General features: G+C 42.9%; 1 protein-coding gene across 2 annotated transcripts in view; it reads left to right on the top strand.

Annotated features, from left to right (window-relative positions):
- EBF2 (EBF transcription factor 2) overlaps positions 1-27,895 on the top strand; it is a 138,565-nt gene that overhangs the window by 24,860 nt on the left and 85,810 nt on the right. For both annotated transcript variants that reach the window (XM_077262120.1, XM_077262119.1), the window contains exons 3-6: positions 12,724-12,787; positions 13,025-13,080; positions 13,499-13,572; positions 26,852-26,920. In XM_077262120.1, the coding sequence (XP_077118235.1) occupies positions 12,724-12,787; positions 13,025-13,080; positions 13,499-13,572; positions 26,852-26,920 (263 nt within the window). The remainder of the gene's footprint in view (positions 1-12,723; positions 12,788-13,024; positions 13,081-13,498; positions 13,573-26,851; positions 26,921-27,895) is intronic.

The raw sequence follows: 27,895 nt of genomic DNA, 5'->3' as shown, positions 1-27,895 counted from the left end.
TAGTTCGCTCCGTCTGTCCATTAGTCTGAGGATGGAAAGCAGACGAAAACGACAAGTCAATGCCCATCCTACTACAAAAGGATCGCCAGAATCTGGAAACGAACTGGGATCCTCTGTCTGACACAATATTCTCAGGGATGCCGTGCAAACGAACCACGTTCTGGAAAAACACAGGAACCAGATCGGAAGAGGAAGGCAGTTTAGGCAAAGGAACCAAATGGACCATCTTGGAGAAGCGATCACATATCACCCAGATAACAGACATGCCCTGAGACACCGGAAGATCAGAAATGAAATCCATGGAGATATGTGTCCAAGGTCTCTTAGGGACAGGCAAGGGCAAGAGCAACCCGCTGGCACGAGAACAGCAAGGCTTAGCTCGAGCACAAGTCCCACAGGACTGTACAAATGACCGCACATCCCTAGACAAGGAAGGCCACCAAAAGGATCTGGCCACCAGATCTCTGGTGCCAAAAATTCCTGGGTGACCTGCCAACACCGAGGAATGAACCTCGGAAATGACTCTGCTGGTCCACTTATCAGGCACAAACAGTCTGTCAGGTGGACAAGAATCAGGCCTATCAGCCTGAAATCTCTGCAACACACGTCGCAGATCTGGAGAAATAGCTGACAAGATAATACCATCCTTAAGAATACCAACAGGTTCAGCGACTCCAGGAGCATCAGGCACAAAGCTCCTGGAAAGAGCATCGGCCTTCACATTCTTTGAACCTGGTAAATACGAGACAACAAAGTCAAAACGGGAGAAAAACAATGACCAGCGGGCCTGTCTAGGATTCAGTCGTTTAGCAGACTCGAGATACATCAGATTTTTGTGATCAGTCAAGACCACCACACGATGCTTAGCACCCTCGAGCCAATGACGCCACTCCTCAAATGCCCATTTCATGGCCAACAACTCCCGATTGCCCACATCATAATTTCGCTCTGCAGGCGAAAACTTCCTAGAGAAAAAGGCGCAAGGTCTCATAACAGAGCAACCAGGGCCTCTCTGCGACAAAACGGCCCCTGCTCCAATCTCTGAAGCATCCACCTCAACTTCAAAGGGAAGCGAGACATCAGGCTGGCACAAAACAGGCGCCGAAGTAAACCGACGTTTCAACTCCTGGAAAGCCTCCACGGCAGCAGGAGCCCAATTAACCACATCGGAGCCCTTCTTAGTCATATCCGTCAAAGGTTTCACAATGCTAGAAAAGTTAGCGATAAAACGACGGTAGAAGTTAGCGAAACCCAAGAACTTCTGAAGACTCTTAACTGACGAGGGCTGAGTCCAATCAAGAATAGCTCGGACCTTGACTGGGTCCATCTCCACAGCAGAAGGGGAAAAAATGAACCCCAAAAAGGGAACCTTCTGTACACCAAAAAGACACTTTGAGCCCTTGACAAACAAAGAATTTTCACGCAAAATTTTAAAGACCATCCTGACCTGCTCCACATGCGAGTCCCAATTATCAGAAAAAAACAGAATATCATCCAGATAAACGATCAGAAATTTATCCAGATAGTTCCGGAAAATGTCATGCATAAAGGACTGAAAAACTGAAGGGGCATTAGAGAGCCCAAAAGGCATCACCAAGTACTCAAAATGACCTTCGGGCGTATTGAATGCGGTTTTCCATTCATCCCCTTGCTTAATGCGCACCAGGTTGTACGCACCACGAAGGTCTATCTTGGTAAACCACTTGGCACCTTTAATCCGGGCAAACAAGTCAGACAACAGCGGCAAAGGATACTGAAATTTGACAGTGATCTTATTTAAAAGCCGATAGTCAATACAAGGCCTCAAAGATCCGTCCTTTTTAGCCACAAAAAAGAATCCCGCACCAAGAGGGGAAGAAGACGGACGGATGTGTCCTTTCTCCAGAGACTCCTTGATATATGAACGCATAGCGGTATGTTCAGGTATCGACAGATTAAACAGTCTTCCCTTAGGAAATTTACTGCCTGGAATCAAATCTATTGCACAGTCACATTCCCTATGAGGAGGCAATGCACTGGACCTGGACTCGCTAAAGACATCCTGATAATCAGACAAATACTCCGGAACTTCCGAAGGCGTAGAAGAAGCAATAGACACAGGCAGGGAATCCTCATGAATACCACGACAGCCCCAACTAGACACTGACATAGCCTTCCAGTCAAGGACTGGATTATGGGTCTGTAACCATGGCAGCCCCAAAACAACCAAATCATGCATTTTATGTAGAACGAGAAAACGTATCACCTCGCGGTGTTCAGGAGTCATGCACATGGTAACCTGTGTCCAATACTGCGGCTTATTTTCTGCCAATGGCGTAGCATCAATACCCCTAAGAGGGATAGGATTTTCTAATGGTTCAAGAATAAAACCACAGCGCTTAGCAAATGAGAGATCCATAAGACTCAGGGCAGCACCTGAATCTACAAACGCCATGACAGGATAAGATGACAGTGAGCAAATCAAAGTTACAGACAGAATAAACTTAGGATGCAAATTACCAACGGTGACAGGACTAACAACCTTAGATATACGTTTAGAGCATGCTGAGGTAACATGTGTAGAATCACCACAGTAGTAGCACAAGCCATTCCGGCGTCTATGAATTTTCCTCTCATTTCTAGTCAGGATTCTATCACATTGCATCAAATCAGGTGTCCGTTCAGACAACACCATGAGGGAATTTGCGGTTTTTCTATCACATTGCATCACATCAGGTGTCTGTTCAGACAACAACATGAGGGAATTTGCGGTTTTGCGCTCCCGCAACCGCCGGTCAATTTGAATAGCCAGGGACATGGTATCATTCAGACCTGTGGGAATGGGAAAACCCACCATAACATTCTTAATGGCCTCAGAAAGGCCATTTCTAAAATTAGCGGGCAGTGCACACTCGTTCCAATGTGTCAGCACGGACCATTTCCGAAATTTTTGGCAATACACCTCAGCCTCGTCCTGGCCCTGAGACATAGCCAGCAAGGCTTTCTCTGCCTGAATCTCAAGATTGGGTTCCTCATAAAGTAAACCGAGCGCCAGAAAAAACGCATCAATATCAGCCAATGCCGGATCTCCTGGCGCCAACGAAAAAGCCCAATCCTGAGGGTCACCCCGTAAGAATGAAATAACAATTTTTACTTGTTGAGCAGAGTCTCCAGACGAACAAGGTTTCAGGGACAAAAATAATTTACAATTATTCCTGAAATTCCTAAACTTAAATCGGTCTCCTGAAAACAGTTCAGGAATCGGAATCTTGGGTTCAGACCTAGGATTTCTGGTAACATAATCTTGTATACCCTGCACACGAGCGGCAAGCTGGTCCACACTTGTAATCAAGGTCTGGACATTCATGTCTGCAGCAAGCTTAAGCCACTCTGAGGTAAAGGGGAAAAGAAAAAAAAAATGAGAGAGGGAAAAAAAAAAACTCAAAATTTTCTTTCTTATAATCCCACTTCTGCAATGCATTAAACATTTAATACTGGCCTGGCATACTGTTATGACCCCAGTGGACAGGGTCTCAGAGGAACGTGTAAGTCTGCAAGATACAAAAATCCAGCTCATAGGGCTGTGGTAACTGGGTTGACCAAATAGCTACTCCTAACGCCAACACTAGAAGTAGCCGGGGATCATGCCTACGGTGATCGCTAGATGACTCGCGCCAGCCGGAGAATCTAACTACCCCTAGGAGAAGAAAACAAAGACCTCTCTTGCCTCCAGAGAAAGGGACCCCAAAGCAAGATACAAGCCCCCCACAAATAATAACGGTGAGGTAAGAGGAAATGACAAACACAGAAATGAACCAGGTTCAGCAAAGAGAGGCCAGCTTACTAATAGCAGAATATAGCAAGATAACTTATCTGGTCAACAAAAACCCTATAAAAATCCACGCTGGAGATTCAAGAACCCCCGAACCGTCTAACGGTCCGGGGGGAGAACACCAGCCCCCTAGAGCTTCCAGCAAAGGTCAGGATACAGATAGGGACAAGCTGGACAAAAATACCAAACAAAAGCAAAAAGCAAGGAAGCAGACTTAGCTTGAAAAACAGGAACCAGGATCAGAGGACAAGAGCACAACAGATTGGCTCTGATTTCAACGATGCCAGGCATTGAACTGAAGGTCCAGGGAGCTTATATAGCAACGCCCCTGAACTAACGGCCCAGGTGAGGATATAGGAAAAGACAGATGCTCCAGAGTCAAATCACTAATGACCACTAGAGGGAGCAAAAAGCAAAATCACAACAATCATGTGCAGTCATTATACAGTATGGAGCATCATGTGCAGCCAGTATACAGTATGGAGCATCATGTGCGGTCATTATACAATATGGAGCATCATGTGCGGTCATTATACAGTATGGAGCATCATGTGCGTTCATTATACAGTATGGAGCATCATGTGCGGCCATTATACAGTATGCATGCGGTCATTATACAGTATGGAGCATCATGTGCGGTCATTATACAGTATGGAGCATCATGTGCGTTCATTATACAGTATGGAGCATCATGTGCGGCCATTATACAGTATGCATGCGGTCATTATACAGTATGGAGCATCATGTGCGGTCATTATACAGTATGGAGCATCATGTGCGGCCATTATACAGTATGCATGCGGTCATTATACAGTATGGAGCGTCATGTGTGTTCATTATACAGTATGGAGCGTCATGTGTGGCCATTATACAGTATGGGGCATCATGTGTGGTCATTATACAGTATGGAGCACTGTGTGGCCATATTTTTTTGTTTATAACTATTGTATATGAAACAGTGTGATCAGCAGTGCTAAATGGGTGTGCTTGGGACGTGGATATGGGTGTGACTAATTATGAATGGGTGTGGTCAGAGGCGTGGCCTAAAATTTGCCGCGGCGCACTTTGCGCGCCGCAAACTTTGTCCCTCTTTCCCATCTTCAAAAGTTGGGAGGTATGATTCAAGGCCACTGATAATCTCCCTCGATCTGGGGCTCCATGCAAGATCTCACCCTGTGGGGTCAAAATGATCACAAGAACAGTGAGCTAAAATCCCAGAACCACACGGGGGACCTAATGAATGACCTGCATAGAGCTGGGACCACCGTAACAAAGGCCTACCATCAGTAACACACTACGCTGCCAGGGACTCAGATCCTGCAGTGCCAGACATATCCCCCTGCTTAAGCCAGTACATGTCCGGGCCCGTCTGAAGTTTGGTAGAGAGCATTTGGATTATCCAGAAGAGTATTGGGAGAATGTCATATGGTCTGATGAAACCAAAGTAGAACTGTTTGATAGAAACAAAACTCGTTGTGTTTGGAGGAAACAGAATGCTGAGTTGCATCCAAAGAACACCATACCTACTGTGAAGCATGGGGGTGGCCACATCATGCTTTGGGGCTGTTTCTCCGCAAAGAGACCAGGACAACTGATCTGTGTACATGAAAGAATGAATGGGGCCATGTATAGTGAGATTTTGAGTGCAAACCTCCTTCCATCAGCAAGGGCATTGAACATGAAATGTGGATGGGTGTTTCAGCATGATAATGATCCCAAGCACACCACCAATGCATCGAAGGAGTGGCTTTGTAAGAAGCATATGAAGGTCCTGGAGTGGCCTAGCCGGTCTCCAGATCTTAACCCCATAGAAAACCTTTGGAGGTAGTTGAAAGTCTGTGTTGCCCAGCGACAGGCTCAAAACATCACTGTTTTAGAGGAGATCTGCATGGAGGAATGGGCCAACATACCACTAACAGTGTGTGCCAACCTTGTGAAGACTTACAGAAAATGTTTGACCTCTGTCATTGCCAACAAAGGATATATAACCAAATATTGAGATGAACTTTTGTTAACGGCCAAATACTTATTTTCCACCATGATTTGCAAAATAAATCTTGCCAAATCAGACAAAGTGATTTTCTGGATTTATTTTCTCATTTTGACTCTCATAGTTGTGGTCTACCTATGATGTCAATTAAAGGCCTCTCTCATCTTTTTAAGTGGGAAAACTTGCACAATTGGTTGCTGACTAAATACTTTTTTACCCCACTGTATATAGAGAGTAGGATGGTCTAAGAGTGTCACGGGTGTGTCAGAGGCTGCAGACAGTCGTAATGCATCTAGCTGCAGAAGGTCTCTGCATTTGGCCTTGCAGACACCTTCTTAACCCTTCTGACTCTTGGACCCAGTGGCAACCCTTCTCCAGCTCTAATTGACACACCTGAACCTGAGTGTTTATAGACTCCCAGCCTGCTGCTGGAAGTTAACGGTGATATTTCTATTTCCCCCTGTTGAGCTTTGGCGCTATAACAGTTGGCTCTTCCTCTTTGGTGTTGCTGGAGGGCATCTGTGTTACATCTCTGAGTCTACTCAAGATAAGTGTTCTCCTTATTCCCCTCGGCTGTCTTTAGTGATAGTGGGGATGGACTAGTACTCAACCCGTTATCCCCTAAGCAGGGCTTATCGCTATGGTCAGGCAGGGATTTGGCTCCTGCTTGGCAATAGGTGCAGAACATATAAAGGGACAATTAGGGCAGACAGGGTGACGTTAGATCTGCCTAGGGGTCTCCACTCTTCCTTCCCTAGTGTTTGGCTCCCTTCCCCTCATCCCTTTGTGGCACACTTACGGTAGTTTTTCCTACACTGTGTGTAACAAAGAGTCAATAGAGAGCTATGCATGGTATATAGAGAGTAGGATGGTGTAAGAGTCAATAGAGAGCTATACATGGTATATAGAGAGTAGGTTGGTGCAAGAGTCAATAGAGAGCTATGCAAGGTAAATAGAGAGTAGGATGTTGTAAGCGTCCATAGAGAGCTATACAAGGTATATAGAGAGTAGGATGGTGTAAGAGTCCATAGAGAGGTATACAAGGTATATACAGAGTAGGATGGTGTAAGAGTCTATAGAGAGCTATACATGGTATATAGAGAGCAGGATAATGTAAGGGTATATAGAGCTATACATGGAATATAGAGAGTAGGATGGTGTAAGAGTCTATAGAGAGCTCTACAAGATAAAGATGGAGAGTAGGAAGGTGTAAGAGTCTACAGAGAGCCATCCATGGTATATATAGAGAGTAGGATGGTGTAAGAACATATAGAGAGCTATACAAGATGTATAAAGAGTAGGGCTATCTATAAGTCTATAGAGAGCTGTAAGTGGTAAATAGAGAGTAGTTATCCTTGAGTGTATAGACAGCTGTATGTGGTATATAGAAAGTAGGATGGTATGTGAATCTATAGAGAGCTGTTTGTGGTATATAGAGAGTAGGGTTATCTATGAGTCTATAGAGAGCTGTATGTGGTATATAGAGAGTAGGGTTATCTATGAGTCTATAGAGAGCTGTATGTGGTATATATAGAGCAGAGTTATCTATGAGTCTATAGAGAGCTGTATGTAGTATATAGAGGGAAGGATGGTATATGAATTTATAGAGAGCTGTATGTGGTATATATAGAGCAGGGCTATCTGTGAGTCTATAGAGAGCTGTATGTGGTATATAGAGAGAAGGATGGTATAGGAATTTATAGAGAGCTGTATGTGGTATATATAGAGCAGAGTTATCTATGAGTCTATAGAGAGCTGTATGTGGTATATATAGAGCAGAGTTATCTATGAGTCTATAGAGAGCTGTATGTAGTTTATAGAGAGAAGGATGGTATATGAATTTATAGAGAGCTGTATGTGGTATATATAGTGCAGTGCTATCTGTGAGTCTATAGAGAGCTGTATGTAGTTTATAGAGAGTAGGGTTATCTATGGGTATATAGAGAGCTGTATATGGTATATAGAGGGTAGGGTTATCTATGAGTCTATAGAGAGCTGTATGTGGTATATACTGTAGAGAGCAGCACTATCTATGGATCTGTAGAGAGCTGTATGTGGTATATGGAGAGTAGGGTTTTCTATGATTCTGTAGAGAGCTGTATGTGGTATATAGAAAGTAGGGTTATCTATGAGTCTATGTAGAGCTGTATATGGTATAGAGAGAGTTGGGCTATCTATGGGTCTATAGAGAGCTGTATGTGGTATATAGAGAGTAGGATTATCTATGAGTCTATAGAGAGCTGTATGTGGTATATAGAGAGTGGGGTTATCTATGGGTCTAACGAGAGCTGTATGTAGTATAGAGAGAGTAGGGTTATCTTTTGGTCTTTAGAGAGCTGTATGTATATGTTAGATGTCACACTGCCACTCACACAGTGATGTATGTGTTTGTTAGACATCACACTGCCGCACACAGTGATGTATGTATATGTTAGACGTCACACTGCCACGCACACAGTGATGTATGTGTATGTTAGATGTCACACTGCCACGCACACAGTGATGTATGCGTATGTTAGACGTCACACTGCCGCACACAGTGATGTATGTGTATGTTAGACGTCACACTGCCGCACACAGTGATGTATGTGTATGTATGTCACACTGCTGCACACAGTGATGTATGTATATGTTAGACGTCACACTGCCACACACAGTGATGTATGTGTTTGTTAGACGTCACACTGCCGCACACAGTGATGTATGTGTATGTTAGACGTCACACTGCCGCACACAGTGATGTATGTGTATGTATGTCACACTGCTGCACACAGTGATGTATGTATATGTTAGACGTCACACTGCCACACACAGTGATGTATGTGTTTGTTAGACGTCACACTGCCGCACACAGTGATGTATGTGTATGTTAGACGTCACACTGCCGCACACAGTGATGTATGTGTATGTATGTCACACTGCTGCACACAGTGATGTATGTATATGTTAGACGTCACACTGCCACACACAGTGATGTATGTGTTTGTTAGACGTCACACTGCCGCACACAGTGATGTATGTGTATGTTAGACGTCACACTGCCGCACACAGTGATGTATGTATATGTTAGACATCACACTGCCGCACACAGTGATGTATGTGTATCTTAGACGTCACACTGCCGCACACAGTGATGTATGTATATGTTAGACATCACACTGCCGCACACAGTGATGTATGTGTATCTTAGATGGCACACTGCCGCACACAGTGATGTATGTGTTTGTTAGACGTCACACTGCCGCACACAGTGATGTATGTGTATCTTAGACGGCACACTGCCGCACACAGTGATGTATGTGTTTGTTAGACGTCACACTGCTGCACACAGTGATGTATGTGTATGTTAGACGTCACACTGCCGTGCACACAGTGATGTATGTATATGTTAGACATCACACTGCCGCACACAGTGATGTATGTGTATCTTAGATGGCACGCTGCCGTGCACACAGTGATGTATGGTTATGTTAGACGTCACACTGCCGTGCACACAGTGATGCATGTGTATGTTAGACGTCACACTGCCGCACACAGTGATGTATGTGTATCTTAGATCGCACACTGCCGCACACAGTGATGTATGTGTATGTTAGACGTCACACTTCCGCACACAGTGATGTATGTGTATGTTAGACGTCACACTGCCGCACACAGTGATGTATGTAAATGTTAGACGTCACACTGCCGTGCACACAGCGATGTATGGTTATGTTAGACGTCACACTGCCGCGCACATAGTGATGTATGTGTTATGGTGAATGCCGCCTTTGTGTTGTCAGAATTCTTTCACGGTTGTCCATGTTGTTTCATTGACGTCTTGACTTTTCCATTCTATGCGCTTACAATAACCTTACACATCCATTATTGGGGACTTACACAGCTCCGCACAGTTCTTCGTAGTCCCGGTTAATCATCGAGCAGTGAATATAGCCGGACGGTACCATGTGACAGCTGCTATTTATTATATATCCCCGGTGTGATATGTGATTTATTGCTTATTGCTCAGTGATATCATATCCTCTGCTCATTGATAGGCACTAATTTACCATGAAATATTGATTATTGATTATTGATCCTGCACAGATACAGGACTAATGAGTAAATCATCCTCTTTGTGGTGGATATTAGGCTATACTTTTATTAGTGGATACAATATATATATATATATATATATATATATATATATATATATATATATATATACATATAACTTATTTATTTTCATCAGTTAACAAAATGCAAAGTGAATGAACAATAGAGAAATCTAGCATCGATTCTTCTAGGTACACTTGTACAAAGTCAAGGATTACGTAGGGCTATAGTAAGGTCTATGAGTAACAAATTATACCAAACAGGTGATAATGATCATTATTTGTATATGTAGCTTGAAATATAGTCACTAACTGAAACAGAAGTGTGTGAGACTTAAAATTGGGTGAGGAACAGTCAAACTCTGATATAATGGTGAGGTTGTGGAAGACAGTTTCATGTCACATGTCAAATACACCATGGCAGGACTGAGCACAGCAACAAGATGCGAGGTAGTTATACTGCATCAGCAAGGTCTCTCCCAGGCAAAGATTTCAAAGCAAGCTGTGGCTTCAAGGGTGCTGTTCAAGCCTTTTTGAAGAAGCACCAAGAAATAGGCTATGTTGAGGACTGTATTCGCAGTGGTCGGCTAAGGAATGTTAGTGCAGCAGATGAAAGACACATCATTCTTTCTTCCCTTCTGAATCGGAAGATGTCCAGCAGTGCCATCAACTCAGATCTGACAGACACCAGTGGGACTTGACTACATCTATCTACTGTTCAAATAAATCAGTCCAGAAGTGGTGTTCCTGGGATAATTTTGCCCAAAAACCTTACCATCCACATAGAAACAAGGTCAAGTGACCCGACTATGCACAAAACATTGGAATGGGGTGCAGGAAAATGTCAGCAACTGCTCTGGATTGATGAGACTAAATGGGAAATGTTTGGCTGTAACACAAGGCAGTTTGTTCAGTGAAGATCTGTGGTTAGTTCTCCTAGATGTTTGGAACAACCTCCCTGTTGAGTTCCTTCAAAACCCATGTACAGAAGAATTGATTCTGTTTTGGAGGCAAAAGGCAGTCACACCATATACTGATTTTTAAAAAAAAAAAAAAAAAAATTTATGTTTCCATTGCATTTTGTTAATTAATCAAAATAAACTTAGCACTTGCGTTTTTTAAAGCATTTTTACTTTGCAGCCTTTTTTTTCCCACACCTGCCTGTACATAAGTATATATACATGTAGTGTATACGGTATATACAGTGAGGAAAATTAATATTTGATACACTGCCGATTGTGCAAGTTTCCCACCTACAAAGAATGGAGAGGTTTGTAATTTTTTTCGTAGGTACACGTCAACTGTGAGAGACAAAATCGACCAAAAAAAAAAATCCAGAAAATCACATTGTATGATTTTTAAATAATTAAATTGCATTTTATTGCTTGACATAAATATTTGATCACTTAAGAACCAGCAAGAATTCTGGCTCTCACAGACCTGTTAGTTTTTCTCTAGAAAGCCTCCTACTCCGCACTCATTACCTGTATTAATTGCACCTGTTTGATCTTGTTATCTGTATAAAAGTCACCTGTCCACACAATAGATCACACTCCAACCTCTCCACCATGGCCAAAGCCAAAGAGCTGTGTAAGGACATCAGGGACAGAATTGTAGACCTGCACAAGGCTGAGATGGGCTACAGGACAATGGGCAAACAGCTTGGTGAGAAGGCAACAACTGTTGGCACAACCATTCAATTATCAGAAAGTGGATTAAACACAAGATGACTGTCAGTCTTCCTCGGTCTGGGCTCCATGCAAGATGTCACCTCATAAGATAAGGATGATTTGGAGAAAGGTCAGGAATCAGCCCAGAACTACACAGGAGGACCTAATTCAATGACCTGAAGAGAGATGGGACCACCGTCTCAAACATTATCATTAGTAACACACTATGATGTCATGGATTACAATCCTGCTGGGCACATAAGGTCCCACTCCAGCACATGTCCAGGCCCGTTTAAAGTTCAATAATGACCAACTGGATGATCCAGAGGAGAAGAAGAAGGTCTTGTGGTCAGATGAGACCAAAATAGAACTTTTTGGTATCAACTCCACCCACCAGGTTTGGAAGAAGAAGAAGGATGAGTACAACCCCAAGAACACTGTCCCAACCATGAAGCATGGTGGGGGAAACATCATACTTTGGGGTACTTTTCTGCAAAGGGGACTGGGCGACTGCACCATATTGAAGGGAGGATGGGGTTATGTATTGCGAGATTTTGGCCAACAACCTCCTTCCCTCAGTAAGAGCATTGAAGATGGGTCATGGTTAGGTCTTCCAGCCAGGGAAAGTAAGGAGTAGCTCAGTAAGAAGCATTTCAAGGTACTGGAGTGACCTAGCCAGTCTCTGAACCCAAAGTAAAATCTTTGCAGGGAGCTGAAACTCAATGTTGTCCAGCGAAAGCCCCGAAACCTGAAAGATCTGCAGAAGATCTGTATGGAGGAGGGGGCCAAAATCCCTGCTGCAGTGTTTGCAAACTTGGTCAAGAACTACAGGAAACGTCTGACCTCTGTAACTGCAAACAAAGGTTTCTGCACAAAATATTAAGTTCTGCTTTTCTATAGGATCAAATTCTTACTTCAGGCAATAAAATGCAAATTACCGGTAATTATGTAAAAATCATACAATGTGATTTTCTTTTTTTTATTTTTACATTCTGTCTTTCACAGATGAAGTGTACCTATAATAAAAATTACAGATCTCTCCGTTCTTTGTAGGTGGGAAAACTTGCAAAATCAACAGTGTATCAAATACTTATTTTCCGCACTGTATATATATATGCACAAATACTATAATTTGCATATGTCCCTTTTATTTTGAAGGAACTGAGCACTGAGAAAACCAATAATGGCACCCATTATCGGCTGCAACTTCTCTATAGCAACGGTGAGTCCCGAAGGGTTGAACAGTAAATTTAGCCCTGCTACACCCGTAATAAGGTCACGTTATTCTTTAGGCCTCAGTGTGTTTCATATTTTTTGCTCTTTTCTTTTCTAGTGTTGTTTTTCCTAGTTCTTCCCTTGTTTGCTACTGTACGTTCAGTCGGCCATACATCTACCGTCACTTTATATATTTTGCAGGTTTGTATGTTTTCTGTTTCTCATTCCTTTCTTTGTCTTTAAGGTGTCCGGACGGAACAAGACCTTTTCGTGAGACTAATCGATTCAGTGACAAAACAGGTTGGTTCCTTTGGGCGCAGTGAGCCTGGATTATATATCGTCTGGTCTTGTGCGCTGCAGGGATGGAGCAATATGGGATGCAATGGTAGCAGTCACTACTGGGCCCTGGTGCCTAAAGGGGCCCAAAGTCTCGTCTTCCACATAAAAAAAACACCGGAATTATACATGGCACCTAGTAGGTTTGGGGCCCTGATACCCATCTGGTTTTGGCATCCAGAAGCTTCAACTTACCGTTCAGTAGGCTTTAATACTATCTAAATGGGCACCTCGTTCTCTTATATGTCATAAGGGCACAATCTTGTGATAAGATGGGATAGTATAAGGAGAGTAAGGAGTAGAGAATAGGAACTATAGACTTTACTGCCCTCTAAGGTAGTAGATGGTGTGTATCCCTATACTAACTCTCAATTTCCTGCAGCCCATAGCATATGAAGGACAGAATAAGAATCCAGAGATGTGCCGCGTCCTGCTCACTCATGAGGTCATGTGCAGGTAAGAAGTATTCTCTCCGTGGCATCTTTTCGTGTTCCTAACCAGAAGCAGGACATTCGATCTTCATATTCATTTCCTTAAAGCAATGGTTGCCCGTCTACTATAAAATACAATATAAATATCACTCTCACTCGAAAAGTTTTCCACAGTGTTCTTCTGCCTTACATCTACTCCCCAATCGCTGATGCAGCACCTTACCTTTCCTCAGTGCTGCATCACCCTGCATCTCCTCTCTCCTCTCTGTCTACCGCCATATCTGTCCTCTCCACAGTACCGCACCACCCTTCATCTCCTCCCTCCTCTCTCTCTACTGCCATACCTATCCTCTCCACAGTGCTGCACCACCCTACATCTCCTCCCTCCTCTCTCTCTCTACTGCCATACCTACTCCACAGTGCTGCACCGTGCTACATCTCCTCCATCCTCTCTCTCTACTGCCATACCTATCCTCTCCACAGTGCTGCACCACCCTACATCTCCTCCCTCCTCTCTCTCTACTGTCATACCTATCCTCTCCACAGTACCGCACCGCCCTACATCTCCTCCCTCCTCTCTCTCTACTGCCATACCTATCCTCTCCACAGTACTGCACCACCTTACATCTCCTCCCTCCTCTCTCTCTCTACTGCCATACCTACTCCACAGTGCTGCACCATGCTACATCTCCTCCATCCTCTCTCTCTACTGCCATACCTTTCCTCTCCACAGTGCTGCACCACCCTACATCTCCTCCCTCCTCTCTCTCTACTGCCATACCTATCCTCTCCACAGTACCGCACCACCCTACATCTCCTCCATCCTCTCTCTCTACTGCCATACCTATCCTCTCCACAGTACTGCACCACCCTACATCTCCTCAATCCTCTCTCTCTACTGCCATACCTATCCTCTCCACGGTACCGCACCACCCTACATCTCCTCCCTCCTCTCTCTCTACTGCCATACCTATCCTCTCCACGGTACTGCACCGCCCTACATCTCCTCCCTCCTCTCTCTCTACTGCCATACCTATCCTCTCCACAGTACCGCACCACCCTACATCTCCTCCCTCCTCTCTCTCTACTGCCATAGCTATCCTCTCCACAGTGCTGCACCGCCCTACATCTCCTCCCTCCTCTCTCTCTACTGCCATACCTATCCTCTCCACAGTACTGCACCACCCTACATCTCCTCCCTCCTCTCTCTCTACTGCCATACCTATCCTCTCCACAGTGCTGCACCGCCCTACATCTCCTCCCTCCTCTCTCTCTACTGCCATACCTATCCTCTCCACAGTACCGCATGACCCTACATCTCCTCCCTCCTCTCTCTCTACTGCCATACCTACTCCACAGTGCTGCACCGTGCTACATCTCCTCCCTCCTCTTTCTCTACTGCCATACCTATCCTCTCCACAGTACCGCACCACCCTACATCTCCTCCCTCCTCTCTCTCTACTGCCATACCTATCCTCTCCACAGTACTGCACCACCCTACATCTCCTTCCTTCCCTCTTTCTACTGCCATACCTATCCTCTCCACGGTACTGCACCGCCCTACATCTCCTCCCTCCTTTCTCTCTACTGCCATACCTATCCTCTCCACAGTGCTGCACCGCCCTACATCTCCTCCCTCCTCTCTCTCTACCACCGTATCTGTCCTTTCCAAAGTGCTGCACTGCCCTTCATCTCCTACATCCTTTATCTCTACCATCATACCTGTCCTCTCCACAGTGCTGCAGCTCCCTACATCTTCTCTCTCCTCTCTCTACCACCTTACCTGTCCTCTCCATAGTGCTGCACCACCTTACCTCTCCTCCTTATATCTATTCAACACCTTAAGTGTCCTCTCTACAGTGCTACACCATTCTAAATCTCTTTCATCATCACGGTCTACCACTGTACCTCTTCTCTCCAAAGTGCTGCACCCTACATCTCCTCTCTCCACTCTCTCTACCGTCGTACCTGTCCTCTCCACAGTGCTGCACCGCCCTACATCTCCTCTCTCTACTGCCATACCTGTCCTCTCCACAGTGCGGCACTGCCCTACATATCCTCCCTCCTCTCTCTCTACCGCCGTACCTGTCTTCTCCACAGTCCTGCACCGCCCTACATCTTCTCCCTCCTAACTCTCTACTGCCAAACATGTCCTCTCCACAGTGCTGCACCGCCCTACATCTTCTCCCTCCTCTCTCTCTATCTACCATCATACCAGTCCAGATAGGGTTTTCTCTGCATGTTCTTGCTCTTGTAATCTAGTCTGGACCAACAGATGTAAGGTTTCCAGGTGATGTTGATTTTCCCAAACCCAGGAGGACACCCCATCCGTGGGTAGTCCTCTTCTGGATCCAATGCCAGCTCAGAAATTGCCCTTCTATCTCGACCAAACAGGAGGAAGTACAGAGTATATCCCGTAGTTCGATGTACTCTATTATTATATATCCACACCAGTTCAGAAACATATTCAGGCCACCAGACCTTTCGATCTTCCTCCAGAGTTCTCAGCATTTGAATTAGCGTGCGGTTAAATCGTTCACAGGCGCCATTACCTTGAGGGTGATATGGTGTAGTGCAGGACTTGTTGATCCGGTACATGCGATGTAGCTTATCCATTACTCTCCCAAGAAACATCCTCCCTGATCGGAGTGAATCCTCTTCGGACATCCATAGAGTTGAATGAAGTTCTTGCAGATTGCCTACTCTGCGGTCTGATCACGAGTCGGAGAAACCATGGCAAATTTTGTAAAGTGGTCTACCATCACCAGGCGATGCTCATAGCCCTAATTGGCTGGGCCAATGGTCAGATAGTCTATCATCAAGAGTTTTAGAGGGGCGGAGGTTACAATGGACTGGACAGGAGCTCTTTGCTCTGGTGGCTTATGCAGTTCACATATTCAGCATGCCCTACAGGCTTCTTCCACTTTTGTCCTCAGCTGGGGGTGACAGATGAACCGTTGTAACCATTGGAAGGTCTTTTCTGGACCAAAGTGGGCCCCTTATTCATGCACAGCAACAGCAATTTCAGATAACACTTACATAGTGCTGCACCACCCTACATCTCCTCCCTCATCTGTGTCTACTGCCCTCCCTGTCTTCTCTACAGTTCTGCACAGCCCTACATCTTCTCCCTCTTCTCTCTCTACCACTGTACCTGTCTTCTCCACAGTTCTGCACCACCCTACATCTCCTCATCTCTTTTCAACACTGTAACTGTCCTCTCTACAGTGCTGCACCATTCTACATCTCCTTCATCATCTCTGTCTACCACCATACCTCTTCTCTCCACATTGCTGTACCGCCATACATCTCCTTCGTCATGACTGTCTACCACCTTACCTGTCCTCTGCACAGTGCTACACCACCCTACACCTCCTCCTCATTTTTGTCTGCCTGTGTACTTCTCCTCTCCATAGTGCTGCATCATTTTACACAGTTACATAGAACAGTAGGAAAAGAGACACACATCCATCAAGTACATCTCCTCTCTCTTCTCCATCTACAAAGCTACCCATGCTCTACCAAGTCTAACTGCCTCCATAATCTAAAACTCCCACTTCTGCCTTCAAGACTTTTCTCCTGCTGCACCAGATCTCTGGAATGTGCTACCCTTTCAGATTAATTTTTAACATCCTCAATTTAAGTGCACCCTAAAACACTTCTTTTTAATCAGGCCTATCACATTTCATAAATTGACTCCTGTACCGTTATCAGCATTATTCCTCAGACCTCATCCACTCATTAAATTCAATATTGTCCCTGATGCTGCTTTATGTTTGAGTGAGGTACAAAAGATAGCTGGATCTCTTGTGTCACCACCATACCTTCATAGATTGAAAAATCTATGGAAAAGTTAGAAATTACTAGTGATGGTTCTATCATTCAGTGGCGTAACTAGAATCCGATGGACCCTAGTGTAAAATATGAATTTGCACCTCCTCAACTCAAGTGGGTTAGATGTATGAGCTCTTGTAGCTTTTAAATCCTATAAGGACAAACTTGTTTCACCCTTCCCCATGATGTAGTTTTGTCCCTCATCCTCTACTAATGTCCCCCATCATGGGCCCCTTCCTGGTATATATGTACCCAATTCTGGTATATATGGCCCCCAGCCTGATATGTATGTTTCCCATTGTTAGATATACGTCCCCTATCTTGTTATATATGCTCCCCATCCTGGGCCCATCCTAATATATATGTTTCCCATCCTGGTATATATGTCCCCCATCGTGGGCCAATCCTGGTATATATGTACCCAATTCTTTTATATATGTTCCCCATCCCGGAATATATGGCCCCCAGCCTGATATTTATGTTTCCCATCGTGATATATATGTCCCCTATCCTGTTATATATGTTCCCCATCCTAGGCCCATCCTAGTATATATGTTTCCCATCCTGGTATATATGTCCCTCATCGTGAGCCCATCCTAGTATATATGTCCCCCATCCAGGATAGGTGATAACCTATAGATTGATGGGTCTCTGACTGCTGGGATCCCATCTATTGCCAGGAGGGGCACTTTTTTTCCTCTGTTAGAATGGAGTGGCAGTATACATGCTTGACCCCCACTTCACTCATTTTTTATGGGGGAAAAGCTGATTTCAGTCCTTAACTTTCCCTTGGAGAAGGAACGGCTCGGCAGGCCAACACGTACACTGCTACTGCATTCTAATAGGGATAGAAGTGCCCCGTTCTGACTGCTAGGACCCCCACAATCTATCTTATGGACAGGTGATAATGTCTTCTACACCAGACAACCGCTTTAATTGCCTGATTGCCAAGCTATTAAGCCATGCTCACCAGTCGACCCATTTTGTGAGTTGACCCGGTATACCGCCGTCCTCTTGTAACCTCAGTGATGGATCAGGAAATGACCACGACACAAATAAGTCTCCGGATTCTAAAACAAAACGGGTTACATTCTCATCAAACAAAAATCATCTCCACAAGGTTTGGGAGACCCTCCATATATAGATAAATCACATATAACCGCCTTATGGCCCCCGCTTCGGTGTCCTGTAGGCAATCAGGGAGGTCTACTCACACTCGTTTACCATTCTGCAATGCGAAAGTGGAGGAAGAACGGAACACATGAAAGCTTCTCCTCCTCAGGACGGCCATATGTTCTGCATTTCCCAGGACGCTACCTGTTTATCTCACTCCGACACTTTAGCTTTGAATTCTAATTTTTCCTATAATTTAGACTTCTGAGTGAACTAAATTACCACAATCAGGCAAATTGGGATTCAGTAACCCTTTCATTCCCAGAATCGGGGTGATCCACCAGTAAAAAGGCAGAATTTTTTGATACGAGGCATCCCAGACTCGGCCATATATATCTATAGGGTCTCTAATATTAGGAGTCATTATGAGAGAGGTCACCTCTCCATCTGCTCCCAGATAGGACATCATTTACCTGGTTCCTCTTAGGAAGGACGCCGACAACTTAATAAGCTCTCTCTAATTATACACCGTACCGCCATCTTGTTCAGTCCTGGCTCCTTACTGATTCAGTCCGGGAACAAAAGGCTAATTAGTTACTGCACCCAATTAGTGACTCGCGTCTCATCACCGACCCGAGAATTGTCACCGTTTTCATCGGAAAATCGTAAAAAAAAATAAAAAATGGAGGAGTTACAAGGAGGTCCTGACGCTGGAGACCACAGGTGGAGAGCAGAGTCGTTAACCCCTTTCATGCTGCCAAATATTGGCATTCCGTCCAAGTAGCTTGCAGAGGTAACTTTTGCCCCTGTTAGATTTGGCATTCAGCCCCCAAAAAAATAATATGGCAAAACCTATTATTAGAAATGAATGTAGAGGTGCAGAAGTCTTGGTAGACCCTATGGAGCATTGCTGCCCCCCGTCCACTACAATGGAGGCTGCAGACTGATGGGGGCGATGTCAGCCCCACAGCTGCTTAATAAGAGAGACATTGACAACCTGCAATGCTCACAGCTGGGGCTCAGCCTGGGCCGGGCGCATGGCTGCTGGTCACCACGTCCTACCCAGACAGATGGTGGGAATTTATACACTTTTGTTATGCAATCAGCAGGAGCAGAATGTAACACAAAGGCTGATGGCGAGTGTGTGTGCGGAGCAATGTGTGTGTGCGGAGACGTGTGTGTCTGCGGCTCAGCTCTGATATGTCTGTACAGTCTTCATACGTTACGACAGGTTTGGGCCATGAACGGCGGCCACTGTAGGATCATACCAGTAAAGCCCCAATAATATAGAGATAAAGCCCCAATAATACAGACATAAAGCCCCAATAAAAGAGAGATAAAGCCCCAATAATAGAGACATAAAGCCCCAATAATATATAGATAAAGCCCCAATAATGTATAGATAAAGCCCCAATAATATAGAGATAAAGCCCCAATAATGTATAGATAAAGCCCCAATAATATAGAGATAAAGCCCCAATAATAAGATAAAGCCCCAATAATATAGACATAAAGCCACAATAATGTATAGATAAAGCCCCCATAATATAGAGATAAAGCCCCAATAAAAGAGAGATAAAGCCCCAATAATAGAGACATGAAGCCCCAATAATATATTGATAAAGCCCCAATATAGAGATAAAGCCCCAATAATATATAGAGATAAGGCCCCAATAATAGAGACATAAAGCCCCAATAATAGAGACATAAAGCCCCAATAATATATTGATAAAGCCCCAATAATATAGAGATAAAGCCCCAATAATATATAGAGATAAAGCCCCAATAATAGAGACATAAAGCCCCAATAATATAGACATAAAGCCCCAATAATATAGAGAAAAAGCCCCAATAATATAGAGATAAAGCCCCAATAATATAGAGATAAGGCCCCAATAATAGAGACATAAAGCCCCAATAATATAGACATAAAGCCCCAATAATATAGAGAAAAAGCCCCAATAATATAGAGATAAAGCCCCAATAATATAGAGATAAGGCCCCAATAATATAGAGATAAAGCCCCAATAATATAGAGATAAAGCCCCAATAATATAGAGATAAGGCCCCAATAATATAGAGATAAAGCCCCAATAATATAGAGATAAAGCCCCAATAATATATAGATAAAGCCCCAATAATATAGAGATAAAGCCCCAATAATATATAGATAAAGCCCCAATAATATAGAGATAAGGCCCCAATAATAGACATAAAGCCCCAATAATATAGAAATAAAGCCCCAATAATATAGAGATAAAGCTCCAATAATATAGAGATAAAGCCCCAATAATATAGAGATAAAGCCACAATAATATAGAGATAAAGCCCCAATAATATACAGATAAAGTCTCAATAATATAGAGATAAAGTCTCAATAATATAGAGATAAAGCCCCAATAATATACAGATAAAGCCTCAATAATATATAGATAAAGCCCCAATAATATAGAGATAAAGCCCCAATAATATACAGATAAAGCCTCAATAATATAGAGATAAAGCCCCAATAATATACAGATAAAGCCTCAATAATATATAGATAAAGCCCCAATAATATAGAGATAAGGCCCCAATAATAGACATAAAGCCCCAATAATATAGAAATAAAGCCCCAATAATATAGAGATAAAGCTCCAATAATATAGAGATAAAGCCCCAATAATATAGAGATAAAGCCCCAATAATATAGAGATAAAGCCTCAATAATATACAGATAAAGCCTCAATAATATATAGATAAAGCCCCAATAATATAGAGATAAGGCCCCAATAATAGACATAAAGCCCCAATAATATAGAAATAAAGCCCCAATAATATAGAGATAAAGCTCCAATAATATAGAGATAAAGCCCCAATAATATAGAGATAAAGCCCCAATAATATAGAGATAAAGCCCCAATAATATATAGATAAAGCCCCAATAATATAGAGATAAAGCCCCAATAATATACAGATAAAGCCTCAATAATATAGAGATAAGGCCCCAATAATATAGAGATAAGGTCCCAATAATATAGAGATAAGGTCCCAATAATATAGAGATAAGGCCCCAATAATATAGAGATAAAGCCCCAATAATATAGAGATAAAGCCCCAATAATATAGAGATAAAGCCCCAATAATATAGAGATAAGGCCCCAATAATATAGAGATAAAGCCCCAATAATATACAGATAAAGCCTCAATAATATAGAGATAAGGCCCCAATAATAGACATAAAGCCCCAATAATATAGAAATAAAGCCCCAATAATATAGAGATAAAGCTCCAATAATATACAGATAAAGCCTCAATAATATAGAGATAAGGCCCCAATAATAGACATAAAGCCCCAATAATATAGAAATAAAGCCCCAATAATATAGAGATAAAGCCCCAATAATATAGAGATAAGGCCCCAATAATATAGAGATAAAGCTCCAATAATATAGAGATAAAGCCCCAATAATATAGAGATAAAGCCCCAATAATATAGAGATAAAGCTCCAATAATATAGAGATAAGGCCCCAATAATATAGAGATAAAGCTCCAATAATATAGAGATAAAGCCCCAATAATATAGAGATAAAGCCCCAATAATATACAGATAAAGCCTCAATAATATATAGATAAAGCCCCAATAATATAGAGATAAAGCCCCTATAATATAAAGATAAAGCCCCAATAATATAGAGATAAGGCCCCAATAATATACAGATAAAGCCTCAATAATATAGAGATAAAGCCCCAATAATATAGAGATAAAGCCCCAATAATATAGAGATAAGGCCCCAATAATATAGAGATAAAGCCCCAATAATATAGAGATAAGGCCCCAATAATATACAGATAAAGCCTCAATAATATATAGATAAAGCCCCAATAATATAGAGATAAAGCCCCTATAATATAAAGATAAAGCCTCAATAATAGATAGATAAAGCCCCAATAATCTATATATATAATTGTCTAAGGGTTTTTCTGTCTGTCTGTCTTTCTGTCTGTCTGTCTGTCCTGGAAATCCCGCGTCTCTGATTGGTCGAGGCCGCCAGGCCTCGACCAATCAGCGACGGGCACAGTATCGACGTAGATGTCATAATGGTTGCCATGGCGACGATGATGTCATAAAGGTTGCCTCGACCAATCAGCGATGGGCACAGTCTGCCGCGAATCACATACTATGGGGACATGCATATTCTAGAATACCCGATGCTTTAGAATCGGGCCACAATCTAGTATAAACATAAAGCCCCAATAATATAGAGATAAAGCCCCAACAATATAGAGATAAAGCCCCAATAATAAAGAGATAAAGCCCCAATAATATAAAGATAAAGCCTCAATAATATATAGATAAAGCCCCAATAATATATAGAAAAACCCCAATAATATAAACATATAGCCCCAATAATATAGACATAAAGCCCCAATAATACAGACATAAAGCCCCAATAATACCGACATAAAGCCTTGATAATACAGACATAAAGCCTTAATAATATAGAGATAAAGCCCCAATAATATAGAGATGAAGCCTTAATAATATATAGATAAAGCCCCAATAATAGAGAGATAAAGCCCCAAAAATATAAACATAAAGCCCCAATAATACAGACATAAAACCTTAATAATATAGAGATAAAGCCCCAATAATATACAGAAAAAGGCCCCAATAATACAGAAATAAAGCCCCAATAATATAAATATAAAGCCCCAATAATATAGAGATAAAGCCCCAATAATACAGACATGAAGCCCCAGTAATCTTAGTATATACAGTACAGAGCAAAAGTTTGGACACACCTTCTCATTTAAAGATTTTTCTGTATTTTCATGACTATGAAAATTGTACATTCACACTGAAGGCATCAAAACTATGAATTAACACATGTGGAATTATATACTTAACAAAAAAGTGTGAAACAACTGAAATTATGTCTTATGTTCTAGGTTCTTCAAAGTAGCCACCTTTTCCTTTGATGACTGCTTTGCACACTCTTGGCATTCTCTTGATGAGCCTCAAGAGGTAGTCACCGGAAATGGTTTTGACTTCACAGGTGTGCCCTGTCAGATTTAATAAGTGGGATTTCTTGCCTTATAAATGGGGTTGGGACCATCAGTTGTGTTGAGCAGAAGTCTGGTGGATACACAGCTGATAGTCCTACTGAATAGACTGTTAGAATTTGTATTATGGCAAGAAAAAAGCAGCTAAGTAAAGAAAAACGAGTGGCCATCATTACTTTAAGAAATGAAGGTCAGTCAGTCCGAAGAATTGGGAAAACTCTGAAAGTGTCCCCAAGTGCAGTGGCAAAAACCATCAAGCGCTACAAAGAAACTGGCTCACATGAGGACCGCCCCAGGAAAGGAAGACCAAGAGTCACCTCTGCTTCTGAGGATAAGTTTATCCAAGTCACCAGCCTCAGAAATCGCGGGTTAACAGCAGCTCAGATTAGAGACCAGGTCAATGCCACGCAGAGTTCTAGCAGCAGACACATCTCTACAACAACTGTTAAGAGGAGACTTTGTGCAGCAGGCCTTCATGGTAAAATAGCTGCTAGGAAACCACTGCTAAGGACAGGCAACAATCAGGAGAGACTTGTTTGGCCTAAAGAACACAAGGAATGGACATTAGACCAGTGGAAATCTGTGCTTTGGTCTGATAAGTCCAAATTTGAGATCTTAGTTCCAACCACCGTGTCTTTGTGCGATGCAGAAAAGGTGAACGGATGGACTCTACATGCCTGGTTCCCACCGTGAAGCATGGAGGAGGAGGTGTGATGGTGTGGGGGTGCTTTGTTGGTGACACTGTTGGGGATTTATTCAAAATTGAAGACATACTGAACCAGCATGGCTACCACAGCATCTTGCAGCGGCTTGCTATTCCATCCGGTTTGCGTTTAGTTGGACCATCATTTATTTTTCAACAGGACAATGACCCCAAACACACCTCCAGGCTGTGTAAGGGCTATTTGACCAAGAAGGAGAGTGATGGGGTGCTACGCCAGATGACCTGGCCTCCACAGTCATCAGACCTGAACCCAATCGAGATGGTTTGGGGTGAGCTGGACCGCAGAGTGAAGGCAAAAGGGCCAACAAGTGCTAAGCATCTCTGGGAACTCCTTCAAGATTGTTGGAAGACCATTCCCGGTGACAACCTCTTGAAGCTCATCAAGAGAATGTCAAGAGTGTGCAAAGCAGTCATCAAAGCAAAAGGTGGCTACTTTGAAGAACCTAGAATATAAGACATATTTTCAGTTGTTTCACACTTTTTGTTAAGTATATAATTCCACATGTGTTAATTCATAGTTTTGATGCCTTCAGTGTGAATGTACAATTTTCATAGTCATGAAAATACAGAAAAATCTTTAAATGAGAAGGTGTGTCCAAAGTTTTGGTCTGTACTGTACTTACCTTGTAATGTCTTCACATCCTGTTCTGTCCAGATGTGTCCGGATATCAGAATTCCAAGCGGCGGAAGTTCAGAGACCGCCATACACTCCCGTACTGCGCTGCTCTCTCCCCCTCACTCTCTTCTTCCCCAGCAGGATAAATGTTTTCTCCTCCTTCATGGAGCTGAAATTCAGATAGAGATCACAGAGTCTCCTGAAGTGAGTGTCCTTCACTGCTGAGTATTTGGTACAGTGTAGCCGGAGGTAGGTCTCATCAGGGTCGGACTGACCATGTTAACAGAATCCGTGTTCTCAACAGGAAAGATATATATCTTGGTTCCGTATTAGCCAGTAGATAGAAAAATATGTAGAATTGAGAGTCCTCAGTGGTTGATACCTTTTAATGGCTAACTGAAAAGATGGTAACAAATTGCAAGTTTTCCAGACTACACAGGTCTCTTCATCAGGCTGGGCTATGTTGTGCATAAATATGTGATTCTTCAGAATTCCTATTAGTCTATGCCTGATGAAGAGACGTATGCAGTCTCGAAAGCTTGCAATTTGTTACCATCTTTTCAGTTAGCCATTAAACGGTATCAACCACTGAGGACTCTCAATTCTAAACATTTTTCCGTGTCCTCAAGACACCCATACTGTTAAGAGTTGTGATGGAGCACAAAGTCACCGCCTCCGTCACTTACACCAGCAGGCCACAAGTATCATTAGAAATATTGATCATGTAATAAGTCTTACTTTCCTCCATCCAGGGTAATATTAGTAATATATCCTATCTGGTTCTTGGGGACGGGGACAACATGGCCTGTGTGATTTCAAATGCCAGGGCTGAATTTCAGTACCTGGGTCTCATTTTCCAGTGCCTCCAGGTCACAGTGTGGCCACCGTCTGTCCTCCCTGGGCTTGTAACTCTGTCTGAGCTGGCCGGACTTGATGGACAGATTGTATGCACTGACTATGCCGGCTCAGGATCTGGCGGTCTGTTTCTCCCCATGTGTACTGAATCGTGGCCGTCTATCTATTAATTATCTATCTATCTATCTATCTATCTATCTATTAGAAATCCAAAAATCAGAGGAAGCACACCATTGTAGATTAGGTTTGGAAGGTGTTCAAGTTTAATAGCCCATCATGGCAACGTTTCGGCCCGTGGAGAGCCTTTCTCAAGCTATCTATCTATCTATCTATCTATCTATCTATCTATCTATCTATCTATTATTTATCTATCTATCTATCTATCTATTATCTATCTATCTATTATTTATCTATTATCTATCTATCATCTATCTATCTATTATCTATCTATCTATTATCTATCTATCTATCTATCTATTATCTATCTATCTATCATCTATCTATTATCTATCTATCATCTATCTATCCATCTATTGTCTATCTATCTATCTATCTATCTATCTATCTATCTATCTATCTATCTATCTCTATCTGTCTATTATCCATCTATCTATCTATCTATCTATCTATCTATCTATCTATCTATCTATCTATCTATCTATCTATCTATCTATCTCTATCTGTCTATTATCCATCTACTATCTATCTATCTATCTATCTATCTATCTATCTATCTATCTATCTATCTATCTATCTCTATCTGTCTATTATCCATCTACTATCTATCTATCTATCTATCTATCTATCTATCTATCTATCTATCTATCTATCATCTATCTATGTATCTATCCATACAGTTTCCCCGGTTTCCTCCCACACTCCATAGACATACAGATAAGGAATGTAGATTGTGAGCCCCAATGGGGACAGTGATGATGATGTCTGTAAAGCACTGCAGGATATGATGGCGTTTGTATTAAGAAAGCATAATACTAATGATAATTATCTCTGACTGTGATTATCCTTTGCCCCGTGTGTCCAGCCACCTCTGCAGGGTGGTATTTTTGCCCCGTATGCCGGACTCGATCTGATCCATCTTTCTTCCTATGTTTCAGTCGTTGCTGTGAGAAGAAAAGCTGTGGTAACCGGAATGAGACCCCATCTGACCCCGTGATCATTGACAGGTAGGACATCTGGGCTGACATGGCAGACTGGCCATGTCCCTGTTATCACTGCCTCCTATCAGATCTCTATCCTTGTGAGTTACAATGCCGCACTGTGGTGAGGTGACAGGATGGGGGTATTATATACCGCCTGCCGGCCTGTCCTTACAATCTGCTCTCCGGGGCCGCTGGGGCCATGTATTGTCTGTGCTGCTGACTGTACGGATGCTGCGCCGCACTGTGCTGCTTGTAGGGTGTCTTCTCCGCTGTCCTGTGAGACCTTTCGCTGCCCACAGCTCGCTCTACATTCCTAGGACCATCTGCTTCTCTCATCTGCAAAAGCCATTGCTTCAGCGGATATGGACAGCAGCATGGAGTAAGCACATTGCACACAGGGCGTAACACACCACACAACAGGCCCTGGAGCCGAGCCGGCCGGGCATTCAGCAAATTGGGCAGCGCCCTTATATCCATGCCCCGCTTCATATATCTATACTGTATCTCGGCCCATCTTCATAAATCTTTTTTAATTAAATTAAAACTTTTCATTTGGTGCCTACAGCTCCTATGCAGACTGTTGTGTCTCCATGGTAACAGACTACAAACAAACTCTGTGTAGTCTGATCCTGCCCTCATATTTCATTTCCTATCTCTGTTTGTCCTCTACTTCTGGGTAAAAGAAGTACTCCAATCTTTGAAAAATATGGCTGAATTAGACCTTGTCTTGCAACACTGCGAGTGCGGAAGTGGCCACGCATGCTCGGTCACCTCCACATTAATGGCAGCATAAGATGGGGCTCGGTGCTTCAGTTAGGTGCCGGGAGATATGGCATAATATATGAGATGAGAATAACCCCTTTAATTTGACACATCTGAGATTGCGGGTTCAGACTACACAGAGTGCGTTTGTAGTCTGTTACCATGGATACACATAGGTCATCATAGAAGCTGTAGACACAAAAAAGTAGAACTTATTTTAATGATGATCTAGTGGAA

This window comes from Ranitomeya variabilis, chromosome 5 (genome assembly GCF_051348905.1).
Source record: "Ranitomeya variabilis isolate aRanVar5 chromosome 5, aRanVar5.hap1, whole genome shotgun sequence".
NCBI classification, from domain to species: domain Eukaryota; kingdom Metazoa; phylum Chordata; class Amphibia; order Anura; family Dendrobatidae; genus Ranitomeya; species Ranitomeya variabilis.
This window is presented reverse-complemented; position numbering and strand designations above follow the sequence as displayed.